The sequence below is a fragment of the Pinus tabuliformis genome, chromosome 1_1, assembly GCF_031772625.1.
Source record: "Pinus tabuliformis cultivar Carrire ecotype Pingquan chromosome 1_1, CPIR1, whole genome shotgun sequence".
Taxonomy (NCBI): Eukaryota; Viridiplantae; Streptophyta; class Pinopsida; order Pinales; family Pinaceae; genus Pinus; species Pinus tabuliformis.
The window spans coordinates 26,078,301-26,099,574 of NC_142297.1; the positions used below are offsets into that span (position 1 = coordinate 26,078,301).

Here is a 21,274-nt window from a genome sequence, read left to right on the forward strand (position 1 = left end):
TGGGTGACCAAAGTGTGAGTGATCACAGTGTGGGTGATCAAAGTCTATTTTTAGACTGGTTGTCAAAAATAGAAAATTCAAATATTATTGTCTCATAATAATATTTGGACTATAAACTTGATCTTATTCTCTTGGAGCACTTCAATTTGAGCTACAGATGTGGCCCATGCAGCTGTCAGAAGGAAGTACGCTTTTCTTATGAGTCAGTTGAGTTGTTGCATGCATGACTTCAGTTAGAACTCAATCAGTTGAGTTTGGTGGAGTTGATTGTGGAGTTGATGGAGTTGTGTTCAGTTTGACTTGGTTCAACTAGTTGTAGTTAGTCTAACTGCAAATAGACTAATGATGAGTTGTTAAACTAATTATTAACTCATAATACAACTATAGAATACATCAGTTAACTCAGTTGCATGTCAGTGCATGTTCAGTTCGGCAGGGACAGGTGTTAGAGAATCAGATTGCTATCAGTTGTGACTATAGTTGTGCATCAGATCTTGCACAATCAAGGGATTGAGTATGCCAATGAGTTTGCTCATGTATTTGCCCAGTTTGTAGGTTCTACTCACGTCTTACACATTGTGAGTGATTCTTTGGAGGTGAAAAACGAGTTTGGTAGACCGTTCTCATTCATTCTTGAGCAGGTATTGAGCAGTGGAGGCAGGCAAGCAGTGGAATAGATTTGGAGATCAGATCTGAGCTGTATTGTGTGTAACAGGTGGAGCTGGTACTGGATTGCTTGTGATAAGCATTGTACTTTGTAATGTTACATGGTCTCAATCATTAATATACAGATAGTGTGGGGCTTTTAGCGAGATGCTTTCCCCAGGTTACATATTGTGTTAATGTGTGAATGCTCTTGATGTTTTATTGTTATTGATGTTGCTATATTGATGATCAACATAGAGGAGCTTATGTATTGTGTATGTATTCCGCAATAGTACATGATCAGGATAATCTCTGTTGAATATGTGTTAAATTATTCAAAATTTCTACACTAGGGCCTATGGAACCAGGGTGATGGCCATGGGTTGGGGTAGAGCTCACGTAATGGTTTTTCTCCCACGTGCTAATTATTTTTATCCCGGCCATCTTTTCCATTTTGTGGTACAATTTCCTGTTAAATGTGGCCAATTATGCTTTCACTTTTTCTTTTAATTATTTCAACCTCCAAGGCATCATTCTAGGCCTGACCCAAGGTGGGGGGAAGGGGGTAGGGAGGTTGGCCCTATGTGGACCCAAAATGGAAACGTGGACTCAAGAGGGAGAAAAAGATGAATGGGGGTATAGTGAGTGGAAAGGGAGTAATATGTGCGGGTAAGGGAGTAGGACCACACACCCAAAATCGAGGTTTCCCAAGTAGTACCACCCTAGAACCAAATGGTCAATAAAGGAGATCCCACGGGACTAAGATCCAAGAATAACAACCAAAGGAGATCAAGGGGACAGGAGCACAAACTAAGTCGACTCTTTCCGCCAAATCCCCCCATCAATCCATACCCAAAAGTATCCATGATAAGTAAACCCAACACTCAATTACCAAATAACCAAACATACCTTTAGATTCAGGAGACCCACCTTCAAACATACGATTAATATAGGTGGGTAAGGGACCACATGGCTGGCTCAGGTGGCAGAGAAATGGCCCAACGAGCTAGTAGGAGGCTACAAGGGGTTGTTGGTTGTTGGCTAAGGCTCATCATGGAGAAAAATATCTCCTGGGGATATCACCCACGAAGTGGTGGGTAACAAGACCAAAGGATGATTTACTACTACAAACCTTCTGAAAAATCAAGCATCGATTAGCCCTTTCTAGGGTTTTCTTCAATTAAACTAGCTTTGACTTTTGGAGGGAACTTCAAATTTCAAAATTTGAATATTTGCTCAAACTATTTAATTTGATATCTCCAAAAATCTCTTATAAATATTTGCCCTAAATAATTTTATTTTTAAGCAAAGTCTTTCGGTAGAAAACACATAAGAAAAAATTTATTTTTATAATTCTTCCTTTGGCGAGATTGTCTTCATATGTGGCATAGAGCTTCCCTTAAGGGAAATTTGTCTCGACGCTAGCAAAAATAACAAAAAGAAAGTCTTGAAAGGTAATTGAAGGTTGCAAAGATATCTAGTTTTCATCAAGTACGTTAATGGCCTCGTCAATGAAATCTGAGAACAAGCTTCAAGGAGCCTCTAACTATAGAGCATGCAAGACAAGGATGGACCTCATCCTTGCAAAGAATAAGATATTAGATTTTGTAGTGGGAAAGGTCAAGGAACCTTCAGATGATGCTTTAAAGGAGAAGTACAAAGTAATTGGCATTCTTGCCATGAACCTAATTGTGGATGGAGTTAAAGACAACTCGATTCCCTACATATCCAAACTAGATTCTTCAACAAAAATGTATCTTGCTCTCTCCAAGTTGTTTACAATCAAGAATATTGGGTAAGTAGCAGGTCTAAAGAATGAACTTCGAACAGTTAAAATAACAAAAGATGATACAATGTCTTCCTATTTTGTAACAATTGTTCGTATAAAAGATGAACTATGAGCACTTGATGAAATAGTCCCTGAAAAGGAACTTGTGATCACTGCCCTTCTACGACTACCAAAGTCTTGGAATGCCTTTGCAATTGGAATTAGTAGTTGGAAAAATTCTCCATCCTTCGAAGAAAAGTGGTCTACCTATATACAACAAGAAGGTCATCTTTCTTTATTAGAAGGCAAACAAGAAAATGAAGAAAATGCCTCAAATGCCTACTCTGCTCATGTCAAGAGGAAAGGAGGAAATAAAAGGTTTAAGGGGTCAAAGACAAATCATGGAAAGATTGATCTCTCCAAAATAGAATGCTATCATTGTCACAAGATGGGACATTATAAGAATCAATGGCCCAATAATCCTAAGAACAAAAAGAGAGAAGGGGAACAAGCTACAGTTGCTACTAATGATAATCCTCCAAAGAAGTCAAAAGCAAAGGATTCTGAAGTCAAAGACTTATTCTATTAAGTCTCATATATCCTTCACCTATAGTATAGGTTATTGCTTTACTTCTTGTAGAGTTTCTCTTATGTTCGTCCCTAGGATCAATCTTTTTTATTTCTAGGGTTTATAAAATTAATATGCTTTTGTTCTTGACTTGTTTTGATGAAGTAAAGAAAAACCTCACAAGACTAGGTTAATGTAAGATCAAGAGGGAGCTTCCCCACTTTTTCACAAAAGATAAGTATCATGTTCTTATTTCCTTGTTGGTTTCCTCTATATATCCAGCTTCATTCTTTGTCGATTATAATACTTTTTCTTATGTTTTCCTTAGAAGGAATGTTTGCAAGTATACTCTAAAAGGAATGCTTGCAATAAAGATTATGGTTAGATTCAACGGGAGACTTCAAAAGAAGAAAGAAGCATCGAGAACCCTTCAATAAGAAACCCTACAAGGTTTGTAAAAGGAGCAACTCAAGGTATGTGTAAGTTTACAAGACTTATAGCAAGTCTTTATCATATAAGAAGGTATAGTCATTTTAAAAAGTTTGCTTTGTATTACTCACTCTCTCTTGCCTGGGGTTTCGAAATATAAAGATTCTTATTTGTTAGGGTGATTGATCTTCAAATTAAATCAACCCTTATCGTACTATCTATCATTTGCTCACTTTGGTAAAACCCTAACCTTTAGGGTTCACTATAAAATCCCTAGCTTTTAGCGCTTGTTAATGACATTTAGAACATATGATGAAGCCCTAGCTCTTTAGGGTTTGATAAATTAGGGTTTATGACAAAACCCTTGTAATAACCTAGGAATGAATCCCTAAGTGTATATGCTTTCGTATGATTGAAACCCTAACTTGGTCTAGTTGTTGCATGTCTAATATTAAAGTTTTGATGATTATATCTAGGGTTTACAACAAAACCCTAGTAGAGATTGATGTAAGATTCTAGAAACCCTAAGATGTAAAATGCTTTCACTATGATTGAAATTAGTTGTTGATGTCTAAAGTTTAGTTTTGGTAATGGAATCTAGGGTTTGACAAAACCCTAGCAAAGATTGTTGTGAAAATCTAAAAAGTGTAATCCTTGTTAATTGTAAACCTAACTAGGTTTAGGTTTTGTATATCTAAAGATTGATTTTCTATTCGAAGTTTGAATAACACTAGATACTCCCATTATTTTGACAAAGTTGACTTCATATATATTTGTACTTGGTTATATTTGTTGTTGAAGATTTGCAAGTACATAATCTTCAAAGATGTTGAAGATGCTTACCTACCTTATACTTGATGATGATGTTGAGCATGACAAAAAGAGGGAGCTATAAAAATCTTGATAACATTGAAGTTTACATTGTTGATTAATCAATGACCTTGTTTACGTGTGAAGATAGAAGGCATGATGTTCTGAAAGGTTGAAGTTCTTCGATGATACGATAATGCAAAAGAAAGAGCTTATGTGGATGAGTTATTAATGGATTTTTCCCCTAGTAGAGAAGAAGCTTAGATAAAGAAAGTGTTTATCTCCCTAGTTATAAAGAGAGGGCATATTGTGACAGCACTACAAATTGTTATTCGTGATTGATTAGGTTGTGAGCAAGAATTGATGTTTTGGAAAGTGTTGAGGTTGAGTTTGGTGTTGCTGGAGAAGTTGAAGAATGAAGTTTCCATCATGATGTGTTTGGATGTTGTGATAACCTAAGAAGCATCAAAATGGTTGAGGACCCTGCATTTTATATTGATGAAAAGTACTAGTATTGGTTAAGGTCGTGAAGTTACAATACATGCCAACAGATGAATAAGTAGTTGAAGTGTTTACGAAATCTCTTCCCAACAAGAAGTTAGTTTATTTTAGGAGCATGCTCGAATTGGTGGATATCTCTAATTTGGTTGAAAGGGAGAGATGAGTACCATAAAACTGCCTGTATGATGGTACTTGGGTGGACATCTTGGCCTGGTTAGTATTGAGATCCCAGTTGATGTCTAGATCCCAGTGAGGGAGGATATCTTGTGGAGCTTCAGTTTAGTGTTGATGCCTAGATCCCTGTAAGGGTTGGTGTCAGGGCATGGAGGCCTAGATGGTATCTATATCCTATTGGATTGATACTAAGGATGTAGCCCGATGGTACATATAGTTGTAGTTGCCTTGATGACACCTTAGTCCCTCTTGGGAAGATACCTTGGAAATTAGGGTATCCCTAGCATTGCATATGTTGTTGTACTCTTCTTGAAACATTTCAAATTGCAGTCAACCTTGTACCAATTGAACAATTATGAATACCTCCCTAGTTAAGAGGGAGTGTTAAGAAATGTAACTAGTATCGATCTTCATAATTGTATTTGAGTCATGATGTGATAAGAAATAAAAGAAAAATTATTTATAAACGTGGGCAAGATGTTGAAGCAGTGAAGTATAGTCTCTTGCTGATTATGTTTGTAAAATGTTCCCATTATTATAAGATTTTGATATGGCTAACTTCATGCTTCTATAGTTTTGGTTATCTAAGTTGTGCAGGTACACAATCTTCAAGATGGTGAAGATGATTGAAAGAAAAGTTGGTGTGATAAGCATGATATGAATGGTGATGTTAATGATAACTCTTGATGAGATGAATGGAAGCCACGAAAGATTCTTCTTTGTCGAAAATAAGAAGCTCATCTCCCTGGATTAAGAGGGAGCTTGGATAGAGAAAGTCTCCCTAGTTGAGAGGAAGAGAATAGTTTAGATCGGAGAATGAATTTTGAAGGATATGCTGCCATATGTGAAGTTGAAAAGGAAAGATTCAATTGATAGGCCTACCGTGTTGAGAAGAAACATAAGGAAAACCCTGAAGGTTTGTGTTTATTGAGGAATATATGAAAGTATATTATTGATTGGGGTTGTGTTTATCTCTTGAAGGTTTTGATAGCATGTTGGTTATCGATCAGTTTAAATCAGGAGAGATTTGTTTTCCTTGATCTGTTGGATCAAGGAGAGGCTTTATGAGTGAAGCATTCACTAGGAGGACATTTGGTCGACACTTTGTGTTGATGTCTAGGTCCCTAAGTAGGGAGGGTGGCGTGGGTCGTAGAGCTCTGAACATGGATACGCACCTAGGTCCCTGGGTTGATGGTTAGCAAGTAAGCCTCATGGTAACTAGGAAGGTTGAATGCTTGAGTCCATCTTAGTCCCACCCGTATAGATTGCTCTAGTCAGGAATCTATTTTGTGGCATTGCAGTGCCTAAATTGTTGAGAGACCAATGGAAAGATTGCCCTGGTCAAGAATCTAGTCCATGGCATTGCAGTGCCTAAACTTCTTTGCAAATGATGTGTTTTGAGATCTTCCATGTACCTCTATGATTCTATGTACCTCTAAGAGGGAGTGTTGAAGAATGCAACTAGGTTCGGTCTTCATAATTGTACTTGAAATCAAAATGTAATATATTTGTCAAAAGAAAGCAAAAGAAATTTGTATTATTAATTGAATTGACTTGTTAAAGCATGGGTTTCATGCTTGGGTCAAATGTATAGGTCAAGCCTCCATTGTAGGCTTTAGGTTATTGTCAAAGTCAATTTGTGAAGACTCCTCCATCAAGTCAAAGTCTCCTTGTTGTTGAAAGAATCCTCATCAAGTCAGCTTACCTCAAATAATATCATGTCGGCCTAAATACAAAGACACATCTCTTCATGATTCATGTCATCTCATTTAGGATGGACATACCACTATATATACAAGCCTATGATCTTCGCATTACAACACAATACAAGTTCGGATTTCAGAGAATAAGTTTTCAGTGCTATAACAGAGATAACAAGTTCGAATAATGCAGACGATTTAGTGTCATTACAGGGAACTCGGATAGGATATTTATGCTTCCACAGTTCAGTGTTATGCAAACACAGTTCGGTGTTATTACAGTTTGATGCTTCCACAGTAATCACAATTTCAGTGATATGACACATGACTCTGTGCTACTACAGTCTCACAATTTGGGTGCCATTTCAGTTCAGTGCCACTACAGTGACCTCAGTTCGGAAGTTATCACAATGACTTCAATATCACGGTGACATCAGTTTGGTGATCCTACAGTGTGAAGGTCTCGGTGGTATTATAAGGATGATGTCTCGGTGCAAACACATTTTGAAGCTAACATAGTGGCATAGATCATGATATGCAAAAACAATGAAAGGAGGATGACTTGATGGAGAAGTCTCGAGTCTAATTGTAAGGATCTTGGTCATCTCATCTTGAATCTATTGAAGGAATAATTTTGACTGGGTTCTCCCCTAAAGAGGGGTTTTGCCCTTGGCAGCGTGCCTACATCTTGTGTTCTCTTTTATTTGTTGCTTGGCATTAGTCTTGATGATAAGAAAAGATAATTCAAAAGAACTAATAATAATAATAAACATCCCAAGATAATGTTATAATAAGAGAAATTGTTTAACTACCCCACTCCATGGATTTCTCAATAAATTCTCCTTGCATGAGGAATTTAACCTCTCTCATTCTCTAATGCGCATAGGAGGAAAGGGTGATTAAAGGCAATTGTGGGGTATCATCTCGAGGTTAGATCTTCTTCAACCGCATCATATTATCTTTTGCTTTCTCTCCTCTTTCTAGCTTTTACATTCTTGTGCAGGAAAACATCAATGTATTGGTTTTGTACCTATTCCTTTGGTGCAATCAACCTTTTGGTATATGTAGAATAAAGTTGTGTCGTGCTTTTGTCTAGACTCTAACTTTCAAAGCTTGACAATGTTTGATAGCTTCTTATGCAATTTTTAGAAGTTCTTGAGCTTTATTTTGGTAAAAAGATCTGCCATCAAGTGTTTTTCTCCTTGATTTTCTTTCATTATCCGAAGCTAAAGTTGAAGAAAATTCCATCACTATTTACAAAAATGTTATAACCCCTTTGTCAACTTGGTCACTTGCCAAAGGATACCTTTTTTTTTGTTGTTTCGATGTGTTTACTTTGCAAATATATAGGGAAAATAGTGCATGCAAATCTAGGGACATACCCCTAGGGTTGGCAAGCACCATCCCAAACGGAGAGAAGAATTTGCATGTCTCACCACTATTGGGCAAATTGTTCTAAATGTTACACTAAATTTTCCACAAGTTCATCAAGTCACTCACTTTTCTGGGGTATGAATTTATGTGCTAAAACTAGCATGACCACTTTTCCAAGGCACAAGGGTTACTTGGAGATGCCTCTCAAGGGACACCTACAAGCCCTTAAAGGGGCAGTTGTGGTCTCAATCTATGAGTAATTCCCTACTTGCTAGGAACAATTAAGAAAGTGGAAGTGGAATCCCCATAATTTGAGATGTCGAGATATGGTAGGTAATTGTTCTCCTTTAATAAAATATAAAAAACAGCCACCCCACCCAAGAAGACATGGCCCTACAAAGCCTTGCTTATAACATACGCATATGGGTCACTAATCGTAACATCTTGGAAAGAATTTTAAAAAATGAATAAAACTTACTTTCTAGATGCAATATATAAAGGACCTTATTTCATTGCTCATTTATAAGTTATAATTGATCATTAAAGATTAAATTAAATTATTTATTAAGCAAAGTTTCCTCATCCCTCAATTAATGGTTAAAATGATGAAGGAAATGGGAACAGATAGAGGCATTTATTTAAAAACATTAAGGTAATATTACCCACAACTGTTCACAAGTACAATTGAACCTTCAAAGGAGAGTGTCACATTGCTATCACAGAACAATCATAAATTAAATATTGTAAGATATTGCATACAATCAACCAATTTAACGAAAAAATAAATTTTATTCTGACATATATTGATACGCAAAGTAATATTAGCAATGACTAACCAAATTCTCCCATTAAAACTTAGCAAATGTTACTCACAAAATGCTACCAATTAAAAGATAATGATAATGAAACCATAATAATGTAGGAAATGGCATTTTGTAAAATGTTCGAAGAAAAAGCACATTAAATCCTTTTATTGCCACAAAAGATGCAACGTAGATACTCTTAATCACTAAATGATTGAGCAATGCTTTCCATGGGATAACAAAGTAAGCTGCAAACCTGGAGTGAGTACCAAATAGAGCAGAGAAATGATTTCCTTTAAAATCAGCCGGAAGAGGTGGATCCTACAACAATGAAAAATTAGTGTGATTTAGTAAAAATGTCCATGGTTCAAACTTCATACAACATAGAAACCATTTAAAATTGGCACTCAAGTTTGTTGGTATTTGCAATAAGAAGGCCTTAAAATTTGCCCAAGCAAATAAGCTAATAATTATAAAATTACTTTGGACATCCAAAACTAGTATCTATCAAATCAACTTCGGTATTACAACTGCAAAACATTTAGATAGCTACCATGGCAATGAAATGACAAAAGATGCTTTATACACAAGAAACCTAGGCTAACATAGATGTTATTGTTAGTTTTAGTAACTCGAATAGGTGTTCTAGTCTCAAATGGTGTCTATGAGGCTAGGAACACAAGTGGATTGATTATCTCTAATGCCCAAAAAGAACAAACAAACAAATATATATATATATATATATATAAAGTCTTAATTGGAATTAACTAACCAATTTTAATTGGAATTTTCCTAAGTCTAACATAGGGAAATGTGTTAATTAATCACGATTAATTAAGACAAATCGATTTTGCTCTAGTGACTTCTAGAAAGTGATTTGGGGAAGTCAAATTAATCTTAGCCATCGATTGGAGTTAGATCGTCGTTGTTGATTCATCAATGAGAGATTATAAGAGGAGATCGATGAGGCCTTTGGAGATTATTTGAACAACAGATTTTCATTGATAGCAAGGTCATAGTGATAGTGTGGGAGATGCTAGCAGCAGGGTTTTCAGCAGGAGAAATTGAAGAGAGAATTTAGAGAGAAATTCCTCACAATGATTCTACTTTTCTGAGAGTAAGGAGCAAGCCGAATTATTCTGCAAGAGGAAGGTCGATTTAGGCAATGCAAATTACCATAGCCTCTTTTTGTTTCCAGCTGTTGAAGCCATATTTTGGAGGCAAAGTGAGTTGGTTACTCGAATTGATGGAGGCAATATTAATCACAAGATTGATTTGCTGGAGGCAATGCAAGTTTATGGGTGGCCAAATTGCCAATTTGTATTTTTCAATTTGCCAATACAAGTTGTTGGAGTAGGTGTGAATAGGCTAGAAGAGGTCGAGTGGATTTGCAAAGGGAAAATATCGATTTCCCGAATCGATTTCGTTAGTTGTGAAGATAAGAAAAAATGTTGAAGCCTTGCTAGTTATAGGCAAGCAATTTATGTAATCCTTGATTTGCTAAAGAAATAATATAAATCCTCATCTACATAAATGGTTTTAACTTTTCCAACACTAGGGCTTTTCCATGGACAACTTGTCCAAAAATATCATTGTCCAATTTTTGTGTGATATTTTCTCAATTCCTACGATTAATTTTTGGTGAGATTGTGGTTGTCTTTTTATTCAGTATTTGTCGTCGATAATTTACAGAAGACAAATATTATGCAAAGATAAGAGAATAATTACCAATAACTGCAATACAATATTCACAGATATTATATGTAGGCATTTGTATTATGTGCCCCTAAAAGATAATTCTTTTAATACCTTTAAGATGCCCTAAACACACAATATCATGTTGTGGGACACTTCTATCAATGCATGCTTATCACTCTACATCTACTTTGAAATTATATATTTAAAAGAAGTCCCGAGTAAACACAGCTGAAAAATATGTAGCAAGAATCAGTAAAATCATTGTCTTCAACAACCATTATAAAAATATCGATGCAAACCTACTATTATCCTTTGGGAAATGCCCAAGAATGAGTGAGCTTGTCCAACTAATTCCAGGAGAGGCTCAGAGCGATCAATGTTAGTTTTTGTAGCATCGAATGTGTTCTAACCACGAAATTTGGTGGAGCAGCTAGAATACATGAGATCTCCAAAACCCAAAAATTATTTCTGCAAATTCCACCTAGAAGTGTCTCAATTAGATTGTTAACCACTTCGGAAATATGGTTAATTAATCAATATTAATTGAGATAAGGAGAGAATAGTATAGAAACTCATATAGATCAATCCAGAGATGATTCTAGCCATCGATTATGTTTTAATCTTGGTCGTTGGTGCTCCAACAGTGGATTATAAGAGGAGGTCAATGTGGTGATGGAAAAGACACTTGAGCAGTTCGATTTCATAGCAAATCAATTTCTATAGTAGCAGCAATCACTTGTCGTTGAGAGCCAGAGATCCAAGCAGTGAGAAAGGGGCAGGGACAGTGATCCTGAGGCAGTGCAGAGCTTTGTGCAATAGCTTCAAAGAGGGTAATTCAATTTGCTAGAGAGAAAATTGTTCTCAGATTCAAAGATCACGCAAAGGTTCCAGAAGGCTAGAGAGACGAATTTCTCAACAGCAAAAGACCAGTCAGAGGCTAGACATCATAGTGACTGTGTAGAGGTTGACGCAGAAGCTTCAGAAGGTTGAGTTTTCTGTAGGCAAGTTGTGTCGGGATTGCTTGTGGAGGAAGGGTAAATTCCCCTCAATGATTTTGCTCAAATTTTCTTGATGTGAATTGTCAGTTTCAGGCTTCCAAATTGTACTCAGATTTTCACTGCCGCATAATAATAAAAACCCTCACTGCTACACCAGTTTTCCCAAGTTGGGTTTTTCATGGGACATTTGTCCAAAAATAATTGTTTCATATTTTATGTGTGTGTGCTAGGATTTCTCAATTTCCAGCGCATTATTTTTCAACGGGATTTTATTTGTGAAGGTTATAGTGTGTTTATTTCAATATTTGTCGTAGCAAATAAATTGTTAAATTAATTAACAATTAGGAGAAATAATATCAGTTGTTGCAATAGGATTCCATATTGGAATTTTCATAATCCAGAGAAGCTCTCCTAACATCAAAAGCCAAAAAGAGAAGCATAGTGATGGGAATCTTCCAACTGATCTAGATTGATAAGCAATTCTATAGTAGAAGCAAGCACATCTATGTGACCTTGCCTAAATGTTGAAATTTGACGATTAAAAAAAGTCTCCAACAATCCCAACCCGGTTTAATTTCACCTTATCACTCCCATTCAGTTAAATGCCCTTTCCCATGAACATACATTCAACATAGAGAATTCTCGAAATGAAATTTTCAGATTAAAACTATGGGACTGTCAACACATGCTGAAAATAAATATGGACATAATGACACCAGCAACACACATAAAAATACACACAGAATTTTGGTCAACTTAGACCGAGGCAAAACCCCTTCAATCTTCTCAGAGGAAAACCTATTAGAGAGCTCTTCAAATTTATTTATCTTTCAAGTTCAGGAAAAATACATTTGCAGACAAAACAAAACAGCAAAACACAACTTATCTCTCCAGCCCAAAACCCCTTGAAAATTGTGCCCACATTGCCTCGATTTTCATGCCTACTTGAAGCTAAAAATATGTGTTGTACAAATATGACTGTATCGATACGATTGTACGGATTGTTTTATACAGAATGTACAGATTTTTTTCAAAAAACATTCAAAAACTTCTCTCCAATGGCGTGCAACTCACAGCATTCAATGTTGTTCGTATTGTACCTTATGCTGTCTTCTAAACCTTGATTTTCATGCCCATCTTTGCCTAGAAATCACTCCTTCAGCTTGCTGCAACAAATTTCTCCTTCAAAACTTTTCTCTAGCTCTCATCCTCCTTTCTCCAATATACTCATGAAGAATGAATGCGGTCACTCTTTTATTTTCCCCCTTTTGTTTTCCTAAATGACTTTCGGGCAACCCTAAGATCTAATGGCTCAGATTTATGTTGAAATTTGGTACCGGAGGACAGGTGGTTCCCTTAGGCTTTGATCTTTGGCCTAGGGAAAAGTGTCCAAAAGAATTTTATTTTTCTCCTAAAGTGACTTTATAATTTTATAAAGTTAAATCTAATTTAAAAGTGACTTTAAGTGATAAAGTTATTAAGTCTAATTTCAAAGTGAATTTTATAAAGTCAATGAAAAATTAGAAAAGAAAAGTGGCTTTGGAAATAAATGACTGAGTGGATCTTTATTAAAGTGGGGTGAATTAAAAAATAGAAAGTGAGATTTAAATGAGCATTTAATCTCAGCCATTGATCTAAATCTATTTCAGCCATTGGATTTAGAGATCACCCAAAAGTCACTTGGAGTTATATTAAAGGAGGAAAAGGAGGAAAAGGTCATTCATTCTTTCATGAGCAGATTGGGAGAAGGAGAGCAAGAGAGCAAGAGAGATTTCTGAGCAGGGAGGAGAAGGAGACAGCAGCTTGGCACACATTCCAAGGCAGCAGTTGAGCAGATTTGTACAGCTGATTCAGCACATAGTGAAAGGCAGATTTTTGCACAAAAATCGAAGAGCAGTTTGCTGATTTTTCTGCACACAAAACAAAGGCCGTACAGCATTTATTGTTGTCCTGTTTGCTGTAATTTCCAAATTGCTGTGAGGCACGAGAAAGGAGATAAGTTGTAAATTTGCTTGCTGATTTTTTGCTGAATAATTCTCACTGTAAAAAGGCAATTTTCAGAAATAAAGAAGAGCTCTCAAACTGTTTTCCCCAAGAGTTGTAGGGGGTTTTCCCAGTGTCAAGTTGACCAAAAATATCAGTGTTTTAATGTGTTTTAATGGCTGTTTTTGATTGCTGATTTTTAATTCTGCAATTTCCAGCATTCTGAAAAATTTCCAGAATTTGTGTTTTCAGCAATATTTATTTTTTTCAGTTTGTTAAATGTATGGTTATGGGAATGGGCATTTAACTACATGGGAGAAATAAGGAGAAACTGAAAACCGGGGTGGGAAAACAGAAATTTCTACAATTCATTTAGATCAAGGGATGAGAATAAATGTGCATTTAACTCTCATTTTCTATTTTTTAACTCACCCACCAAAATAAAGTGCCCAGATTGTACTTTGTCTAAAGTCACTTTTCACTTTATAATTTAGCAGTAACTTTACCACTTATAAAGTCACACTTAGGAAAAGAATTATTTTGGACACTTTTCCCTAAGCAGAGACTAATCCATGGGAAACCACGTGTCCAAGATACATTAAAAATCAACACTCCCTCTTACCGAGGAAAGTGTTTCTCACCACACCCATTTTGTCCCTGAAATGGACATGCCTGCCTCTTGGCAAAGACTTCGTGAGAACATCGGCCACTTGCTCATCTATTGATATATACTCCAACTTCATTGCCCCCTTCTGAACATACTCCATAATGAAATGATATCTGATGTCAATGTGTTTTGACCTGTCATGAAACACTGGATTCTCTGTGAGTTTAATGCAACTCTGATTATCACAGTGAATAACCATCGGTCTCAACTCCTAATCAAATAGGCCATACAACAACTTGCAAAGCCAAATGGCCTCACAACTAGGCTAGCTAGCAGCCATATACTCAACCTCAAAAGAGCTCAAAGCAACTAACTTTTGCTTTCAACTGAACCACAACATAGCTTGCTTGCCCAATCTGAATCTGTGTAACCTGCCAACCTCACTCCATCTCCTCGCCTATAGTCCAGACCATAATCAACAGTCCCATGCACGTAGCATAGAATGTGCTTTGCAGCTACCCAATGCACCTTCTTGCACTCAACCATGAACTGGGTAAGTGTGTTCACTACAAAGTATATATCTCTCCTAGTGTTGACCAAATACATCAAGGACCCAATAAGTTGTCTATACAATGTGGGATCCACCAAACTAGAATCTGAAGTGTGAAGCTTCTTCCAGTTGGTGATCATAGGTGTAGACATGGGTCTACAGTCTACCATGTGAAATCTGCTCAACACATCCATAGCATACTGCCCTTGCCCCAGAAAGCTATGCCCCTCCTCCTACCACACCTCAAGCCCCAAAAAATAACGCATCAACGCAATGTCCATCTCGAACTCCATAGCAAGATCCTCCTTGCAACCACTAATCAGTCTCTTTGCCCCAATAATGAACAAATCATCAACATAAAAACACAAGAATGAGAGGATCATCCCCTACAACAATGTAGTATAGGTTCGGATTTGCATAACTCTTTGTGAAACCCATCTGCTGTAAGTATCAATCCTCGAATACCAAGCTCTCAGAGCTTGCTTAAGTCCGTAAAGTGCTCGCCTCAACCGGCGTACATGGGTCTCCCGCCCAAGTACCTCAAAGCCCTGTGGTTGCTCAACATACACCTCCTCCTCTATAACTTCGTTCAAAAATGCGGTCTTCACATCCATCTGATGGATCTGCCAACCCATTTCAAGAAATTAGGAACTCCAATAGTGATCTCCCTCGGTACTCTCAAAGCTCCATGATGCATATGCGCCATCCTCTGATGCCATAACTCACACAAATGTCCACTGTTGGTGGTACTAGTGTGCGTGCTACTAGATGTGCTACTCACTAATGCTCCTGCCGAATGAAAGTTGAACCTGTATAGTTTCCCAGAGCAGACTCCAATCACTTTGGCCAAAGTGATGGAAGCTCCCCTAGGATGCATCAATACCTAACCTCTTGAGAAAGTGACGTCAAACCCCTTCTCCATAGCAAACACTAAAATCAAGTTCTTCTTCATCTTTAGAACATACAAAACATCCATGACCTTCAAAGGAGGCAAAGACTCCCTCTCAAAAGTCACAATCCCCACACCAACACCTCTCACAGTGCAGTCATCTCCTAATACAATCTCAATATCAAGTGCCCTCTCTACAAGCTCTGAAAAGAACTCTCGTTTACCTGTCATATGGCAGGAAGCTCCGTTGTCTATGTACCACACATCAGATGATGCAATCCTACTAGATGTAGAAGTAATAAATGCAAAGTCTTGGTCAAACTGTGAAGCAAATTGCTCCACCTCTGTTGAAGTTGCAGTACCCTTCTTCCCCTTGTCCTACGTCTTGGGACCTCTCCCAAAACTCAATATATTTACCCATTTGCTCTCATTCTAAAGAGGATGAAAGCTTGAGAGTTTGGGTAAAATTTATTGTAATTCTGCTATATTATTAATAATAAAACAAGATTTTGGAGGTCCATGATCTAGCATCTTGTGTGGTTTGCTTGGTTCATTTATTGACATAACTTGTTGAGTTGTTCAATTTAATTGTTCAAGTTGGTAACTCGGGCCTTGATAGGGGTATTGTTGCCCAAAAGAGAAGATAACAATTATTTGCTATCTTCTTATCATCTTGCATTATATGATCTAGTATTGTATGCATTTCTAGGTTGAATAGCATGCTTACTTTGTTCATTGTGCATGTTCCACCTATCTTACTAATAATTTGAGCAAGATTCAAGTGTGATACAGGTTCCTCAAGCTTGGAGTTGGGGAAGTCCTCGATTGGACCAGCCATCTTCAAACATCTTTTTTGAAGCATTATTTTCACCAATATCAAGGACTTTCAAAGGGTTCAAAAGGGCTTTCAAAGAACCGTTCTCTCTCACTTCTTTCTCATAAAGTATATCATCATTCTTGGTCCTATTCTCAAGCATTATATTGTCATACCTAGTGAATTGAAGACTTGTATTTGTGATTGTCCTAGCAATCACAAATCAGCAAAGAAAAAGTTGATTAAACTTAATTATTCTTGCTTGCTCTAAAGTAGGAGTTTCATTCATTTAATTTAGAATTTGTCTAGAGATTTTTTTATCAAGATTTTGTATTAACATTACAATTGTCCAAAGTTTGTTTTAGCATCCTTCACCTTGCATGTTTGTTGATTTGTTGGCAAATTGTGCCCAACTTTTGAAAATCCTAGCCACCAAGGCTCACATTTCACTCATTCACCTACGACTTCAAATTTCTTGATATTTCTCTTTGCTCTTCATTGAAAATCATGCATTTAGGCCCCTATTTGGACCGTTGTCCTGACAGCAATCTATTTTGCTAAGAAAGACCAATTTACTTGGTTATTCCTTAGCAAAAATATCAATCTAATCTTTTAAACTTAGAAATTTTTGTCCTTTCTATGGTAGTGACCTTAATTAGTTTTGATCATTTTTTAGCATTTCCAAACTAATTATCTTGTTGATCTCTTGCAAACTTGTGGCAGGCCAAGAGGAGTGTTGGTGGAAGAATATAAGGCACTAGAAAAACTACCATTGGATCATTGATTTTAAAAACACCATTTGTGCCTTGTAAAACCCCTTCAAAGGGTTTTCTTCATTAAAGGATCTTTCAAGAAATTGTAATTTCGTAAAGAAGGATCTATTTTGGGGTTTTCAAAAGATTCATTGTAACTCCTCAAAAGTTATTTTAATTTGTAGTTTTTGGAGAAGAGAATTTGACCTCTTTGAGGGAATCTTGTTGTAAGCTCTCTCCCTCTCCAAAACATTTCTTCAAATCTCTTTTCTGAAAGGTATTTATTGTAGACTATTTCTCTCTATCCCGCATTATATAAGGGAGATCTAAAAAAAAATCATTTTTCTTGGGAGTTAGAAAAGTTTTTCCTCTAAGCATCCCCCTTCCCCATTTGGCAAAGTGTCTCTTGTTGTGCTTGAATGATTATTTTTTCTTGTCACTAAAATAGTTGGTTAATTTTCATTTCAAGATAATTCTCCAGATTAGATTTAATTTTTCAATAGTTAGATTATCTCTTTTGCAATAATTAATCCACCTCCAGCTTTGTTGGTTGAAGTAGTAACTTAGGGACCCTCTTCCCCCTAAGACTTTTTATTCTAATATCGAGGCCCCGATGAGGCCAAGGCTAGGGAAAGAGTTGAGTTGAAACTTGTTCAATTTGCAACTAACTGATTGGAAAACTAATTTAAAATAAATCAAGAACAAATTCATCTACATTTATCTTGCAACATTGGTACTTGAATCCTTGTCTCATTTTCCCTCTTATTTTACAAAGTTTATCTATTTTGGATAATTGTCATTATTTCAAATACATACATCTTGTTTAACAAAGTATATTGCTCCAAGTACTCTCCCTTCAAGTATTTACATTTCTAAGTACTTCATAGTACATACTGAGCATTTTTGTACTTGTTTGTCGTTATTGCCATATTTACTTTTAAAGCATTTAACTTTTGAGCATTTATTTCCAAGCTTTACTTTCAAAGTCATCTTTTTCACTTGGAATACTTACTTTTGCAAGTACTTTATATTTGGCACTGGTCTACTTTTGTTCCATCTTCTCCATTGTTGCAATATCGCTACTTATAGATATGGTTATTGTTATTATGCTCATGAAATTGATACTTTGAATTCATTTGCTCTTATTTATATATTGATTTGATTTGGATGTATCTTTGATAATTATAATTAACTCCTAGAACTTAACTTGTCTAGCATAGATTTGTTAAGCCTTGGCAATTTTTGCATGGTCCACCCCCTTTGGCTTCGCTAGGAGTTAACCTAAACAGAGAAGTTGAGATTTGAGGGGCAACAACTCAACTCAAAACTTGCCCCCAATACCGCACCAAGTGGAGTTAAAGATTTCTCCACGACATCCCAAGTGTGGATTCAAGCGGCAACATACTCAACATTATGAAGTTCATCACTTGACATTGAAGGTTTGTAAGTACCATGGCCATATAATTACCTTGTTGCAAGTCTTTATTCTTGAGCCCTTTTGATGAGTTGTGATAAGTTGATTAGAGATGAGTTGGCATTAGGGTTTTCAAAACCATCCCAATATTGACCAAACCAATTAGTCATATTAGTTTTGAAACTTTTTCAACCAAAAACCAGTGGTTCCAATAAAAAATGGCCAATTCCATGGAATGTTGTGCCAAGGCACGGAAGCCCCACTTGAACGAATTAAAAATACATAAACTTATAATAAATTAAAGATGAAAACCCTGAACTTAATTCCAAATCCCTCCCCTTTCTATTCAATAACACACCCCCCCAAGGGAAAAAATGTCTCATGCCTTCACGTGATCACTTCATAATTTTTTAGCTAGTGAATGTTTAAGTGAGTGTTAATCTTCATTCAATAGCATTCTTCCTGCTAGTTTGAAGTGCTTCTTGGGCTGATTTGGAATGTTGAATCAAAGAGTTTCTTGGGATAACTTGGAACATGTGAAGGTATGTAAAAGTTTAATGTTATTCATATAACCATAATTTGCTTTATAATAACATGTTTTTCCCTTGAAATTAAAATATCCTAGAATTTTTTTTGCAAAATAGTTATTGTTGGTAAAAGAAATGCCAAGGCCCCTAAAGAGAAGAAGGATTCAACATGGGAGCATTGCCAATTCACTAACTGTAAAATAGTATGCAACCATTGTCAAAAGGAAATTGATTTGGGAGGAGGGGCATTGTTGACAGCTTGAACCAACCCTTAACACATGCAAGAGAATATTGGAAAATGTAACTAAGATCGGTCTTCATAATTATCCCTGTACTTGTATTTTATGTAAAAGAAGAAGAAAAAAGTTATATTATTATTATTTTTCATTAGTCAAGCATGTTCTTCATGATTCTAGGATTTGTTGAGTCAAAGCTTTATAATTGAGTCAAAAACCTATTTGGACTCCTTGAAAAGGAACAGGGAAAAATAATTTTTGTCTTCCACAAGACCAAGTCAGCCTTCCAAATGGACAAGTTGGCATGCCCAAGGGACGTGACCCTTTGCATAAATGAACAACTATGTATTGGCACATGTTCTCCTTCATTTCAGCAAGCAAAAAACAAAAAAACAAAAAAAAATGTTGAGTTTAAGATTACATATTCTCTGTGGCAAGAATTGTGAGTTTTCTGTGACATGACCTGAAAGGGATGCGAACTCCCGAGGATATCTTTCCTGTTGAAATAATGCAGATTATTGTAGCTAATTCTGAAATGAAATGCAAGCCAAAGGACTTTAATGACTATGATATGCAAGGTGCAAGAGGATTATGAGCTACGTGAAACACAATCTATAAGAAGGACGAGTATCTCTGTGGGACTTGGCATCTAAGGACAAGCTTGTGACAGATTGAGTTGATCATATTGAGAATAAAACATCACAAAGAATGGAGGGCTGACTTGGAGCACTTGTGGAGGCCTTGGTCCTTGGGTCTTAGATGTCTCACTTTGATCCGATTCTCTAAGAAGAGAAGTTGGTTGGGTTTTCCCCCTTGTGGAGGTTTGCCGTGGCTTGGAGCCTATATCTTGTGTTCATTGTCTTTTGTGATCTTCATGTTTATGGTTTTGATAATTGTTAGATGAAAAGAAAATAATAAAAATAATAAGAAGCCAACAAACATTCACAAGCAATTATCATGAAAGTGAAACCTACCTAATATACAAACATATTGATTTCTCAACATGGTATTACAGCTAAGGTTGAAGGAAAGATAGTTTGAAGATCACTTCCAGTTGGTTTATTTGTAGACAATTCTACAGCAGTCATCTCTCCAAAAGGAAGCAACTCTCTCTCTCTCTCTCAAAGGCATCATTGAAGGCTCTTGTTTTCACTCATCACCATCAGCATCAAGTTCAAGGACATGTCTATAGCAGGGATCAAAGCTTATACCTTGCTATCATCACTTTGGAGTTTAAGCTCAAGGAAAGATCTGAACCAATGACAAAAGACATCCAAGCTCCTACAACAACATATCTTCGATGGCATCTAAGGATACTGTAGATATAAACCATTATATCTATTGTAGAATTCGAATATAATATATTCTGGAAATTTGAGACCATGCTTCTCTATAAACCCAAGACCTTATGGCATAGCAGAAACAAGTTATAAGGGCTATACAAGATCACTCTGAAACTTAGTATCCAAATTAAAGAAATGTCTATCTTTCCTCTGTGGTTTATCATGGCATTTGAACTCTACATATTAGAGGCTTCCTGTGTGAAGAAATGTCTCTGAAACCGAAAGAGGTATCCTATCGTGGCTTCCTAATCCTTTTTAACACCAAACATGTAAATTTAAGTTCTGAGGCATACCTAGTTGAGATTTGAAGCACACATGTCCAAGATCTGAAGCACAAGTATTTGAGTTTTTTAGCATACATAGTCCATGTTTTGATGATAATAAAAACTTGAATTCTAAGGCACTCAGAAAATTTAAGTTCAGATCTTATGAAGCTCTTGTATCGGAAGTTTTTGAAGCATGTAAATGAATATTTGAGGTACTGATCAATACACAAGGTTTTGTGGCACTTCCACGAGGTATCTGAAGCTCATTGTAGCAACAAGTTTTGAAGATTCAAGATATCAATAATGACATTAAGTATGAGGCCCATCTGAAACTATATAAGACAGCTCAATTCATTTGGGAAACCATCCATCATCTCCAATATATGTGAATCTGTGGCACTATGATTATATACCTGAGGAACAAA

General features: G+C 36.4%; 1 protein-coding gene across 1 annotated transcript in view; it reads right to left on the minus strand.

The window, feature by feature from the left end:
- The window catches only part of LOC149211428 (DNA polymerase alpha catalytic subunit-like), a 233,586-nt gene that overhangs the window by 152,236 nt on the left and 60,076 nt on the right, over nt 1-21,274 (minus strand). The window contains exon 6 of the mRNA XM_089388389.1: nt 9,029-9,093. Within this exon, the coding sequence (XP_089244515.1) occupies nt 9,029-9,093 (65 nt within the window). The remainder of the gene's footprint in view (nt 1-9,028; nt 9,094-21,274) is intronic.